Raw genomic sequence first — 14634 nt, 5'->3', positions numbered from 1 at the left:
ACTCGGAGGCTTCAACTGGTGCAGAATGCGGCCGTGCGAGTTGTAATGGGGGTTTCCCGATACTCCCATGTAACACCTCTACTCCACGAGCTGCATTGGCTTCCGGTTGCCCTCCGGGTGAAATTCAAGGTGCTGGTTATTACCTATAAAGCCCTACATGGCCTGGGTCCGGGGTATTTGAGGGAACACCTGCTGCCGGCTTCAAACGCCCTTCGCCCAGTGCGCTCCCACAGGGAGGGTCTGCTCAGGGTTCCGCCGGTGAGAGATTGCCGGCGGGTGACACCCAGGGATAGGGCCTTCTCAGTGGGAGCGCCTGCCCTCTGGAACCAGCTGCCGGTGGTGCTGAGGACTGCCCCCGACCTCCGATCATTCCGCCGGGGCCTGAAGACCTGGCTCTTTGAGCTCTCGGGCCCAGGCTGAGGAGAAAATTATTTTAATTGGGGTTTTTAATAGTACAGGGTTGATTTAATATTTTTTTTTAACTTGGTTTTTAACTTTTGTATGTTTGATTTTTAACTCCCTGTAAACCGCCCTGAGTCCTCAGGGAAAGGGCGGTATATAAATGCAATAAAATAAATAAATAAATAAATAAATAATTCTATAAGAATTACAGAAAAATATAATTTTCAATGATAGGATAAAATGTATCTTTATATAATCCTGAAATTCTAAAAAAAAACCTATACAATTTGGTGATTTCTAAATTGTCATAATATGGATTTTGGTATTTATCAAGCTTCACAGTGACTTCCTTTCCTTTTTGTTTAACAAATAAAAGAATAAAATGTACTTTTGGAAGCAAAATGAGAGAAATTTAGATTATTTAATATTAACCTTGACATATTTTGGTAATGGAAGCTTATTGAAAGTGGCAGTTAAACTACATAAGTAATTAAGGTTACAGCCTGGTCAAGTACTGCATTTAACAGCACTAGTATGAATATTAAACAGTAATGTAACCACAATATAGTCTATATTTCATATAAATTCATTACAGTTCATCATGCAATTCATAAAGATCTCCTACATGAAAAATTTTAAATGCTTTAGTTGCTTTATGAGCTCATATTTAGATTCTGAAGCCAATCACCCTCCCTCCCCTTAAATCACCATCAGTAATGTTTTTTCTGGGTTTCCTAAAATATATATGAGTAGGGTAAAAAGATAAGTGAAAATCTGGAAAGCACAACAAACTTTTTTTATAATTTAACTTTCCAAATATCAATGAAGTAGAATGTTGATAATATATCCAGTGTGTATTACATCTAAACTAGGTCTAGCAGAAAAGACCTGCTCAGTCCTTTCCATTCTGTGGAACTGAGATTCACACGGTCCCACAGGCATTTAGGTCACGACATTAGTCATCTCAGCTGGTGATGTGACTTTTTATTGTGAATGTCATTTTACCAGATACTGGAATACTGCTATCATATCTCCACTATTTCTTCCTTTTCTTTAGACTAGCCAAGCCCAAGTCCCGCAGCCATTCTTCGTATGTTTTAGTCTCCAGGCCTTTGATCATCTTCGTTGCTCTTCTCTGAACTTTTGCCAAGGTCTCAACACCTTTTTTGTGATATGGTGACCAAAATTGGCTGCAGTATTCCAGGTGTGGTCTTACTAGGGTTTTTATAAATTGGTACCAATATCTCATGTGATCTTGATTCTATGCCTGTTTATACAACCCAGGATTGTATTAAGATTTTTAGCTGCTGCCACACATTACTGGCTCATAGCCAAGTGATCGTCCTCGTCAAGCCTTCACTCCTATCTACAGCTATGCTTCTTAAACGGGCGTTAATGGGGCAATTCATAATTGCTTGTTTGTACACGAAGTCGAAATGCTTGTGTAAAAACAAGAGGATCTATAAATGTTTTTTGGGGGTGGGTGGGCAGATAATGACATTATTCGAGACTGGCGGTATACTATAGAACAGGGGTCTTCAAACTTGGCCCTTTTATGACTTGTGGACTTCAAGTCCCAGAATTCCTCAGCCAGCTTTGCTGGCTGAGGAATTCTGGGAGTTGAAGTCCACAAGTCATAAAAGGGCCAAGTTTGAAGACCCCTGCTATAGAATCTGTCATTGGCAGCCGAGCTAAATGAATCCGAACGCAACTCCAGACCCCCAGATTCTAACCGCCCCCCAACTACGAGAGCCTTCCATTTTTTATATCGCATCGGCCGCTCAGCCCCACCAATTACAGGTAACCTATCCGCTCACGCGCACCCACACGCGCATATCGCTCCCTTGGAAGGAACCGCCCCGGAAGTGGCGTAAGTACAGCGCGCCATCTCTTGTTGTCATCCGTTCGTGTAGCCCGGGGGTAGGCCACCTCGGCTCTTTTATGACTCGTGGACTTCAACTCCCAGCATTCCTGAGCCAGCTACGCTGACTCAGGAATGCTGGGAGTTGAAGTCCACGAGTCATAAAAGAGCCGAGGTGGCCTACCCCTGGTGTAGCCGCACGTGGATCGGCCGCGGGCGCGTCTTCGGCTGTGCCGATGGACGGCGATTCCGGCCTTGCCGGCTCGACGGTGGCCGAGCAGTTGCAGACGCTGAAGGTCGCCTGCGAGGGAAGCTGCGATGCGGCGGCGGCGGCCCCCCAGGGACCCGCTTGGGAGGAGGGCGACGAGCGAGTCCCGCTTTCCCCGCAGCGCTTCTGTGAAGAATCCCCGGCAAAGCCCGCGGGGCTTCCACGGGAGCCAGAGCCTCCTTGGGTCGGCCTGGAGGGAGGTGGCGCTGAAGGAGATGCTCCTCACGCTAGCAGCCCTGCCGCTGAAGAGGAGCCGGCAGCTCTTGGGGACGGCAACGGCCGGACCTCTCCCGGGATGAGTGGTGGGCAGGCTTGCCCGCCAGGCGAACACCCGCAGGCTGTGGCGGCAGCATCGGAAAAGGAAGGAGACCGCCCACCGTCCGAGGAAGTGAAGGTGGACCATCAGTCGTCGTCCTCCTCCTCTGCTTTCCAGGGTGGCCCCAGCGCACAAAACGAAGGACTCGCTCGCCAAACGGCGGCGGTCGGGCTGGAAGAGCAAGATGCGCTCTCGAAGGAGAATCCGGCGGCGCTACGCGGGGAGAAGGGAGCAGGGTCAATGGAGGGTGGTGGTAGCTCGGAATCGGACAGGTGAGTCGGGGGCCGTTCTCTCTCTCTTTTTAATGTTCTTCACATTTTATTTCTTAAGTCTTGTTTTAGGCAGAGGAAGCTAGGTGATGTACCCATCTGTAAGTATTGCAGTCATGCCAGCCAGCTTAGGTAAGTAATAAGGAAAACAAACAAACAAACACGATGCATTAATATTGAGACTTGGCCTTTTTATGAAGCTGTGAGACCCAAGAGGTAACCCTAATACAGGGGTAGGCAACCTCGGCTCTTTTATGACCCATGGACTTCAACTCCCAGAATTCCTGAGCCAGCTATGCTGGCTCAGGAATTCTGGGAGTTGAAGTCCATGAGTCATAAAAGAGCCGAGGTTGCCTACCCCTGCCCTTATAGCTTTAAACTTGACAGTTAATGAAGAACTGTAAAAATTGCCCTTTTCCAGTTCTGCAGTACTGTAGGTTGTAGTGCAAAAAAATAGAAGGCTTTTCTTTTTTCTTAATAGCTGCTACATAACATTCACCGCACCTGACACAAGTCTTTGATGCACGTTGTCACTTATTACTAAAGGGAGATTTTGGTCAAAGCCAGGCCTTGTGATCATTGTTAATACTTTTTTAAATTAATGTGGCAGAATATACGTTGAAAAATAGTATCTCCCTTTGCAGTGATACTGATGAAGACAGTTCATCTTCTCTTTCCTCGTCGTCCTCTCCTCCATTGTTGTCTGATGATGATAATCAACAAGATAAAAATGAAAATAATTCTCCTGCTACTAAAAAAAGTGAATTGACTAAAGTAAGTGTCTTTACTGTTATAAAACACAGTTGGGTGTTACCTAGGAAAAATTACCACCAAGCTACATTTAGCAAAATAATGAATTTGAGGGGACAACAGAAATATATTGTGCAAATTGAGGTACTTTATTTCTTTGATCGTTCATATAAATATTTATTAGCAGACTCTGCTATACTCATTCCCCTTATAAATATCTATTTCTTCTTTGAGAATTGCTGTTTTGATGAATTACTTGTAGAATAGAAATTTTATTCAGTTTCATCATAAGTTGTGCTATGTACATGTATCTAATTGATGTGAAATAATCTTTCACAGAAAAAAGTTTTAATAGTGTCTTTTTTGCCATGTACACAAGGAATGGAAGAAAGATGGACTACAAAGATACATTTACTTTTAAGTTCTTATATTTTTTCCCCTTTCCCTTGTGTTAAACCATGTGATGCATCCATATTATACAAATGCATTCCAAAAAGAAAAAAGTACCAGATTTTTTAGTTACTTCAGCTACTCATTTTGGCCAATCTTGCCCAACTTTCAGAGGATTGAAGTTGTTTGGGCCAATTTTCAGAGTGCACAAATACAGCATTTTCTAGTTTTGGAGAACTGAAGAGACTCTTCAAGTATTTTTTGTGTATGTGTGGTTATCTTTAACATATTGCTTGTCAGAGTACATCATTAATATCAGTAAGAAAATAATTATAGCCTGTAGTGAATGTTAATTAAGTTACTTAGATTGGGAAAATTGAATGTGGGTCTTGGTATGCAAATGATTTTTAAAATTATTTATTAAGCAGGAGCCACTTCCTGTTGAAGACGTAATGATAATTCTTCCTGAATCTGTTAAATTGATGCCCTTTGGGAAAGTTTCCAGCATCATTGAACATCTAGGTGAGATGATGTGTGGAAATGTGTATTTTGTGTTCCCTGAAAATGTTTTATTATGTAGTTATGTATGGGGTATTTGATTGTTTAATACAAGAGTGAGCAATTTGTGGCTCTTTGTGATTATTTTGCAGCCCCATAAAATGTTTGATTTTCAGTAACATATTTTATAGTCCCTCCCCCTCCTAAAGGAAAATCCAGAAATTCCCTGTCAGGTTAATAGAGGAATCATGAAGAAAATGTAACAATAATCCCCAAATAGCATCTCATCTATTTTAAATGCATTCTGAAAGTTCAACATCAGCAGGGCATAGCAGCAAGTAGTGAATACTTGTACATATCAAAGTTTGATATATCATTCCAAGCAAAATTAATTATTCAGTCTTATTATATTTTTTAATTCAATCTTTATTACTTTAGAAATTTAGCTTTACCTACATGATGCCATGGTTTCTCAGTTGAAACTACAGTTGAGTTTGTGTTGTGTTGCTTTCATGGTGTTCATGGATGCACTCTGCTAGTCTTTTGCCTGTCAGTCCTATATAGTGGCTGTTGCAGCCTTTATACTGTATGTTGTAGATGACTCTTTCTTCAGTAATATCTGAATTACAACCAGTGAATGTTATAATATAAATTGTAAGTCTACATTAATGCTATAGTCTACAATAATGCTATTAAAGCCTTGGCTGAGGGGAATTACAACATTCTCCTCTAATAGTTACATCTCTTAAAAAAAATTTAGAGACCTGAGAAGTAATATATGAGGAGCCATCCCCTAAACAATATAAGACCAAATTACTAGCATTGTGACCAGAAGGGTCTATTTTAAGGAGAGACAGTAATTTAGTTCTGCCTGCGTTATATATAGGGCAGTATAAAAAGACATGCTCCACAGTTTCAACCTCAGCCCTATCACGCTAATGGGGAGCCTCTTAAATCGCCCGTCGAGTAGTGCTGAGGGCAAGACATTGAAACGGGCTAGAGAGAAGACTCTCCTATACTTGGGGATAGTTAGAGTGTAGAAGTATGAAGCCATCCTCAGTCCATAGATAGATGAAACCAGTTAAAAGAACTTCAAGGCAAGAAAATCTTCCTTAAAGAACATTTTATTAGGAAATAAAATATGGGCATTTACATAGTTGAAACCAAAACTGAAAGTTTCCTCCCCTGACACAAAGTTACAAGTTGCAATTCCCACCCTAAACCAAGCTGTCATGTATCACATTCTCCAAATACAATTAAACGTGGGCTTTTCTCCCCCGTCCTATTGCCGACAAAATTTTTTACTCACATTAACCTTGAGTATAGCTGCAGCTGCAATTGTTATGACTAAGAATGCTCGTTCTCCCTTCCCCCTTAGTCTGTCTAGGTGAAAATCCCCAAATACAGAGTGGAAAGTTACAATGAAATACAAAGTAAAATGGGTACAATTTCTTCTGTTGTCACAAAGCTGACAACAGCTTTACCCTCTTTCTGGAAGAATTTAGCAAAATGTTCATTTTTTTTTTCCTTTTTAGTAATAATTGAGTCAGAGAAGGGGCTTCCTCCGGTGAATGAAAATACAGTACTTTTCAAGGAAGATCGTCATTCATTAGGAAAGGTAAATATTTTTTAAATTATTTGGATGTATTGCTAATGCCATTAAACAATGTTTTAACAACCATAAAAGTATTAGCAGCATAAAGACATTTTTGAGACATATTACAGTAGTAGGTTTCCTTAGGGAAATACTGTATGTTACCTGGTTTGCAAAGCACATGTTGTTAGAAAAAAATAAGAGTATTTTTATGATACAGTACATCTGTTGATATGGCTTATTTAATTTTTCAATAGTATACTTATTTGTATAAGACTTGCCTTTCTTAATATTCTTGAAAAACATATGAAACACAAATAAATAGCATAGTGAGTGTAAAAAAATTAAACATACAAACAGTTGAGTTGCTAAAATTTCCTAAAATGATCCTAAAACTGCTACCATGTGCCTAAAATTAATCCAATTGTTAAATAAAAAAATGCTTTATATGTCAATTAACAAGCAACAAGATTAGAAGTCAGTTGAGGTGGGACTTACCTTAACTTTTATTATTGACTAGACCAGGGCTTTTCAACTGGTGGTACGTGTACCATTTGTGGTACATTAGCACAGGGCAGGTAGTACGCAGCCCTGCCTAGCCAAATGTAGTGGGGAAGGGAAAGAGCCAGCACAGGCAAGGACATACTGTGAGAGAGTCCTCGGGAGCTGCAGAGTGGCTGGGGTGAGGCAAAGGCCCCAGGCTCACTTCGGGCTCACTCTTCCACATGAGAAAGGAGGGCGGGGTGGAGACAGGAGAGGCTATAAAGAGGCAGTTTGGTCAGGAGAGGGAGAGAGAAAAAAAGCAGCCTTGGGAGGAGGTGGAGTCAGCTCTATCTGCACCAAGAGAAAGAAGGAGGAGGAGGAGGAGGAGGGTGGGCGGAGAGGAGAGGAGATCAAGCAGGCTGGCCATGAGCCAATCTACAACTAGCAGCAACAAACAGGCAAGAAATGCAGCGGGGGAGGGGTTGCCCTCCATGAGGAATGAAGAAAGGCAGCATCAGCTGGAGGTGAGGCAGGGAGGGTTGGAGATGGGAGAGTGGAAGGATTCTTATGTGCTTTTGTGACTTTGAAGTTCTGGGATTTGTGCAATGGGGGCTTTGTGTTCTTAAGGAGCGTTTGGCAATTTCTATTTGGCTGGTGGCTGATGTCTTGTGTTAGCTTCTATTGCTCTGCTATTGTTAGCTGTAAGTTTTTGCTGCAAGGGATTTTGAAGTATTTTTTCCCCTGAATGGATTTTGCCTGTAGCATTCCTTTACTTATGAATGGAACCATTTGGGGAGGCTGCCTTAGCCAGCAGCCAATACATACTACATTTTGTTTTTCTTCCTTGAGTGCCTGCTGCGCTCCTTAACTTTCCTTTCTAGCCAGTAGCTAATTCTTAAAGGGGAATGTGCCTTTTTAATCTAGTTCACTCAGCAGCTTGTCTTTTCTGTCTCTGGAGGCTTTTGCTTGTTTGATGAATATATGGAAGAGAGAAAATATGGGGGGAGTTCAAATTCTTCCTTCAGAAGGAGGTGGGCGTGAGAAAGAGGGAGGCAGGGAAGGAGGGAGAGAGGGAAGTCCCGCCTTAGCACTTGGCCACCAGCAGCCCTACCATTGACTTTGCTTGTCAAAAGGTTGCAAAACGGGATCACATGACCCTGGGACACTGTGACCATCATAAATATGAATCAGTTGCCAAGCATCCAAATATTAATCACATGACCCTGGGCATGCTGCAATGGTCATAAGTGTGAAAAATGGTCATAAGTCATTTCAGTGCAGTTGCAACTTTGAACAGGTTTTTTTTGGGGGGGAGGTCATTAAGTTTTTGACACCTTGCTAGGTGGTACTTGAATATTGCCATATCCTAAGAGTGGTACAATTGGTGAAAAGGTTGAAAAGCCCTGGATTAGACAACCCTTGGCATTGTTTTGCCCAGTTAAGGGGCACAGACCAAGATTTTTAGTAGCATGTAGATAATTACTAGTATCTAGATAATTACCAGTTTACAAAATTCTTGAGAAGTTTGAATTCAGCATGATATATTAAAATTTAAGATTTTTTATTTAAAAAAAGAAATCAGTGTAATAATGTTCTTTTAAAGCATGTTTTAATTAGTTTAGCATTCGAACTTGAATTTGGCATTGTTATATGATTCTAAAACCTGTATTTTCTGTGATAGTCTGCAATTTCCTTATTTGGAAATTTTGGCATTCCTTAAAAACAGACAAGTTCAGAGAACACCAAGTACACAGTTCAAGACTATGAGCTCTTATATATTCCTTCTATTGATAAATAATAAAATTGCTTTTGGGACAGTTATAAGCAGTTAAATTTGAAGCTGAATTTCAGAGGTTAGAAAAATATTTTTATAGTATTTTCACTTCCCCAATAATTTTCCTTGTTAAATGTAATCAAGTAATTACAGAACTTGTTTTTATGAAATAATAACATTTGTTGTCTTGCAGATCTTTGAAATATTTGGCCCAGTGTCTCATCCCTTTTATGTAGTACAGTTTAATAGTCCTGAGCACATTCAGTCTAAAGATATTAAAATAAAAGATGCAGTATGTTTTGCTCCAGCTGTGGAAAGCTTCACTCAGTATATATTTCCAGAAAAATTGAAACAGTAAGTTTGACGTATGCATTTTTTGTGCCTAATGTTTTTTTGCAAGTGCAAGATCTGCCTTCAGATCAACCAAGTGTTGATCCATTGATCAGGGCAGGAATTGACCAACTGGCTTGTTGTTTGAGTGTGGTGATGTGGGCTGAGAGAATGATTAGCCCAAAGTTACCCAGCCAGCTTTCATGCTTCAGGCAAAACTAGAAACCACAGTTTCCTAATTTCTAACCTGGTGCCTTAACCACTAGACCAGGGGTAGGCAACCTTGGCTCTTTTATGACTTGTGGACTTCAACTGGCTTAGGAATTCTGGGAGTTAAAGTCCACGAGTTATAAAAGAGCCAAGGTTGCCTACCCCTGCACTAGACCAAATTGGCTTTCAAAGTTTGAAATATACATGCATACACACAAATAATTTAAACAGTAAAAAACTTCTAAACTCTTTTTAGCGGTGTCTAATTTATTATTTACCTTTTCATTTTTTATTTATGTAGACTTATCCCACCTTTGTTATTTTTACAAATAACAGAAGGTGGCGAACATATCCAACACACCACCTTCCTCCTATTTAGGCCCTAATGACCTAACCCTATCTATCTATCTCTGCATGTTTAACTAGATCTCAAAAATTGAGAGTTAAAGTTTGTATGTTTCTTCATATATTTCGTAACCTGATCCTGTATTTAGAATTTTGGTTATTAACTGAATTGTCTGCAAAGGCTCACTAGAGCAGTCTTCCTCTACTTGCTACCCACCATATGTTTTTGAATATAATCTTCTTTAGTCATAGTAACTTGCAATTATGATGGTTGTCATCACTATAGTCAGAAAATCATTGGTCTCCCAGTTGAGGAAGGCTGTTCTGAAAATGTCTTCACGTCTGGTAACTTTTCAAAAGATTTTACCATTTTTCTTTTGAAGCACCATGACTTATTTTTATTTTAAAGAAGAAAATACTAACTTTCAAATAATGCTAATATTATTGTGGCGTGTACTCATAGGGATTTTTCTTTTGTTCTTTACAAAAAAAACCACCCTTTGTGTTCTAGAGAAAAGGGATCAGATGCATCTTGGAAGAATGATGAAGAGCCACCTCTTGAGGCAAGGATATCCTTTGCATACTGATTTTGTACTTTAGTTTTTCCAATTCAAAATGTACCCTTCCTTTCAATTTGAAAAGAATAATATATGCAGAGAATATTGCTTAACAAGTAACTTTAACTTGGGAAAATTAATTCCGTCTCCTGGAGAATCTTATATTTTATTCCTGAAGTGATAACTTCAGCTTAACTTCTTTCAAAGTTCATTTGTTTTTAATAACAAGTCAAAGAGTTGTTGATGATGCATTTCCCACTCATATCTCACTATTATACTGTATATTTAAAAATCCCTTTTCCAAAGCCCAAAATAGAGATGTTTTATTAGAAATTTAGGGTGTAAGCCACAATTTTTTGAGGATTGTCTCTTTCCTTTTTTATTCAAAAGGAACCAGATCTACCATCTGTAGGTTTTATGTGGGGTTCCTGAGAAGGGATTGAAAGGTTCCAGAAGTTCCCTTCTACCAATATGATAGGGATATGCAAACCTACAGATCCAGGAACAGAATATTCTAGCATTCTCCATGTTCTGTTCCTCCAAGCCACGCAAGTCCAGTATTTTAGGTGATCCAGTGATTAAATGATTTTCTGTCATTTAATCTCTGAATTCTTTCATAATTGAAAAGTGGCCAATATTTCCAATATTTTGGAAATAATTTGGAAAAGGTGCATTGGGGAGAGTAGGAGTGCAAACAATGCCTTTGCAACTTTTAAGAGCATACATGCTGTGTGAAAAGACACAAATCTTACAGAATTGCAAAGAAGTACTATCCTTGTGTGTTTATTTGTACTGAAGCATGTTTTTCGAATTGAATCCAAGAATTGCATCTTCTTAGATGTAGGCTTTGTAATAATGCCGCTGGGGGGGGGGGCGAAAGCCCTAATAAGCAGGCATATACATAGAATGAAGGCTATTGCTAAGCACATTGATTTGTGCTTTAAATTGTAAGCCACCCTGAGTCTTCGGAGAAGGGTGGGATATAAATGGGATTAAAAAAATGACTAGCTATTGTGGAATTGTTATAAAATGCAGGCGTTTACCTTTTTTAAACCTTCCAGTTTTTCATTTTATTTTTTTCTAGGCTTTAGATTTCAGTGATGATGAAAAAGAAAAAGCAGCAAAGTTACAAAAGAAATCTCAGAATATAAAAAGAAAGAAGCTCAGATCACAGCAAAATGATAGCAGTAAGTAGCTGCTGTCCTGGAATATTGAATAGATATTTAAACAACCCAGAAATCCAATTTTACATATTATTTGTTTAAAGTTGATTCAATACATTCCACACTTTTGACTTTATACATAAGCCTTTCAGATTTAGTATTTTTATATTTATAAGAATTACCCTTTTTAAAAAGTGGGAGATCTCTTCAGCTGTTCAGGCATAAAGTAAATAGAAACAGTGGTTTGCAAAAGAATGTTGGTTAACAATTATTGGTATTTGCTAAGAAAAATAATGCTACCTTTGTATGTCAAAATAGCAGATCAATAATTTTATGTATGTGATGCTGAATGTTTGGAAAGTGGGGCATGGATAATCATGTATTAAAAGTATAAATGCCTTTGTAATTGTAAATCTGCAGGTTTTATATTTATGAAGAATATCTGGATGATAAAATAATACTAATTTTGAACTATTCACAGTTGCCTCTTTCAAGGTTTAAACTTAGTTTATCTAAATTGACAACAGATCCTAAATTTTCCTTCATTCCGTTGCTGCGCAGTCCATAACTCAAATAACTAGGTGTTACCTCAGTGTTTTCCATTAGGCAACTCAGTTGTACCACAATCTTAAAAAGCATACACATTTTAAATAAAAATGTATAAAAAATAAAAAGTACACAATTTGATGACTGTTATATAGTATGCCAAGAGTTATGGAACTTCAGTTTAGTTCATTAATTATTAGTGTACTCTTGGGGAAAACATAGCATTATTTTTACAATATTCATAAGCCATTAAATGATGCTAATCTCTTCTGATTTTTGTTTGCTTCTGTAGATGATAATGGGCCAAATTATCAGTCCAGACGACAACCTCCTTCAGAATATTCAGGTGGATATTGTAGAGGACAGCCTACAAGCAGGTTTTCATGGGGCAGATCTCCTCCTGTAGCTCCTTTTCCACGTCTCCATAGACAGCACAATATAACTCCACCGTATTATTCCTCTGACTATGCACACTTGCAGAAAGCACCTACTTTTTGTCATCAACAGAGGCTGGAAAGTATGAGAAGACATCAGTATTCCTTCCCACCCCCATCTTTTGAAACTGTTGGTAATAATACAAATTTTCCACCCCCACCCCCACCAGTAGATTGGGGGTGGCCTCCTACATGTCCTCAGAACACCTATGAGCCTTTATTGTCTATGTTGTCTTTACCCCCACCGCCCCCACCTCCACTGCCCCCACCATCTACAGCGCCTAACACTGGCAGTTCTCCTTAGGACAGAATATATTTTCAGACAACCTATAAAATTAAATGTCCTACCTCAATGGTAGATATGTTAATATTTTTTTATTTGCTTTGAGGGAGGTACATTATTTTTAGTTATTTACAGAAACTAAAATGACCATTTTGTATGAAATAAAAATATGGAAAGATGTTTAGTGTCTGTTGCTTTACAAATCTAATGGAAAGAATATTCAGTATTTCTTTTTACCGTCCACATTGACCAAAAGCTATAGATTTCTACATCTCTTTTGTCCATAAATTTAAAATTTCCTCTAAAACAAATTTTCTTGTTTCTCGATGCAATACGTACTTTGTGCTGCCTTTTTATAATTGTTCTCTTTGCAGTAGAAAACAATTCAATTTAAAAGCAAAATTATTCATAGAATAAAATCTCCATAACCCAACAAAACCTAAATAGTATCCATATCTGTAACATTTGGTGGCACATGCTTAATTGTGCTTATTGAACATTCAACAAAATATTAGAAAATAATTTTAAAAGCATGGGAGGAAAACATGTTTTATCTACATATCTATGTATCCATCATGTTTATTTTCAAGGTTAATGTTATTGTAATATATTTGATTTTGACTACAAAGCTAAACTAATGTAGGTTTACCTGAGACTGCATTATAGTTAATGTGGCTTATTTCAGTTGTAACTACAACTATGAATTTCTCATCGTCCCATTTTTTTCAAACCATTAACACATTAACTTTTCCTTTGTATATTTGTTTACTCTCATTTATTCTTTATATATGATCAATCATATGTCAACATACTTATTTTAGGCTGATCGTTATATTCAATTTTCAACATTCAGCACCCATAAATTCTTTTTTTATATATAAATATTAATTTTCTAGTTTTACAATCATAAGTACTTAATAAGCAACGTGTTGTCTGGGTCCATTAGTAATTCAATGGTACATATTAACTTCTTAAATCTAGGCCCAATATTACACCATCCAATGCTTCCTCTCCCGGTAGTACACGTTTCCCCACATTAGGCAAATACAATTCTTGTTAATACATATACAAAATGTATTGCTTATAGTTTCTCATAAAAAGTTATATTTGGGTAACAAAAAGCTTCCCTTATTCAAACCCTCTTAGCATTTTCATATTTCCCTTCTCATACCAAAATATAATATTCTAGTTATAAATTCTATCTTTTTAGTTATAATAATAGTTATATTTCTAACAATTATCTATTCTAGGCCATGTTCAAACATCTGATTGATAGTATAATATCCCATCTAATGGGTCAAAACCTCTATTTTCTTCTGTCTTACTCTAGCTTTCTTCCTTTGCCAATTAACTTTCCAAGTCAATCCATTTGAATCATCAAGTAATTCTTTCTCTATTTTTGTGTTTATTTTTTGGAATAAGAAAGACAATTTGATTAAAGTATTTTTGGAAGGATGCTCAGCCCATTGATATTCATTAAACAGCCTCCCTCCAATTTCCCACAATTCTAACAGCTCTATCTTCCACTCAATCAGCTCTTATTCTCAAAAGTGTGTTCTGAGATCTTGACAGGTAAGATACCTTTTCCATTTCTGATATCGCTACATCTTCTAATTCTTCGTTTGTTTGAGTCTGTTAGTTCCATTCTTTAAGTCCTCCATCTTTGGATCTGCTTCCTATGATTTTCCTTCTATTTTCTGGGTTGCTAGCTCCTTTGTACTCATTTTCTGAGTTTGTAGATTTAGATTAAAGAATTGTTCTTTTATGTCCTTTGTGTTATTTTTAGTCCCATGAGCTAAGGCAATTGTCTCTTGTATTGATTTTAACATAGAAAGAATTTCTTTCTGAAATTCATCAACATTTTCTTTGGTATGTTAAGCTGGGAACTTTGAGGACAGATGTTACAGATGGTTTTTTTACCATTTGAAGCTAAGTATGGAACATACATTTTGTTTTTGTTTGTAGACTTTATAGTCCAATCTAGGGATTTAAAAAGTTTCAGTCAGTTATTCATTTGAATTCCTAATTATCCAGCCTATCAGTCTGTCCTTAAGTCTCCCCTCAGCAAATATAAGTAAAGTTCATTTTTTAAATTTTTTTCTGTCCAATGAAAAAAACATCCTTTCTGTCCAGAGAGAGAAAAGCAATTAAAATTGTCCAT

At 38.0% G+C, this 14634-nt stretch overlaps 1 protein-coding gene across 2 annotated transcripts; it reads left to right on the top strand.

The window, feature by feature from the left end:
* The first annotated feature begins 2434 nt into the window (after nucleotides 1-2434).
* On the top strand, nucleotides 2435-12653 carry NAF1 (nuclear assembly factor 1 ribonucleoprotein). 2 transcript variants are annotated; one of them, XM_081332286.1, is made up of 8 exons: nucleotides 2435-3119; nucleotides 3761-3890; nucleotides 4685-4778; nucleotides 6290-6372; nucleotides 8799-8959; nucleotides 10002-10053; nucleotides 11132-11234; nucleotides 12049-12653. In XM_081332286.1, the coding sequence occupies exons 1-8, from the start codon at nucleotides 2500-2502 to the stop codon at nucleotides 12492-12494; spliced, it is 1689 nt and encodes a 562-aa protein (XP_081188412.1). In that variant the 5' UTR covers nucleotides 2435-2499; the 3' UTR covers nucleotides 12495-12653. The 2 variants fall into 2 exon arrangements, with proteins under 2 accessions (XP_081188412.1, XP_081188411.1); XM_081332285.1 differs by having other exon boundaries at nucleotides 4682-4778.
* Nucleotides 12654-14634: the final 1981 nt, after the last annotated feature.

This window comes from Vipera berus, assembly GCF_964194415.1.
Source record: "Vipera berus genome assembly, chromosome: 7".
In the NCBI taxonomy this organism is placed as follows: domain Eukaryota; kingdom Metazoa; phylum Chordata; class Lepidosauria; order Squamata; family Viperidae; genus Vipera; species Vipera berus.
Note: the sequence above shows the minus strand (reverse complement) of the source record. Positions and strands in the feature narration are given on the sequence as shown.

Coding starts and splice junctions, on each gene's coding strand:
- NAF1 (XM_081332285.1), top strand. CDS start 2,500: ATGGACGGCGATTCCGGCCTTGCCGGCTCGACGGTGGCCGAGCAGTTG. Junction 3,891..4,681: donor AAAAAAGTGAATTGACTAAA/GTAAGTGTCTTT, acceptor TTATTTATTAAG/CAGGAGCCACTTCCTGTTGA. Junction 8,960..10,001: donor TTTCCAGAAAAATTGAAACA/GTAAGTTTGACG, acceptor TTTGTGTTCTAG/AGAAAAGGGATCAGATGCAT.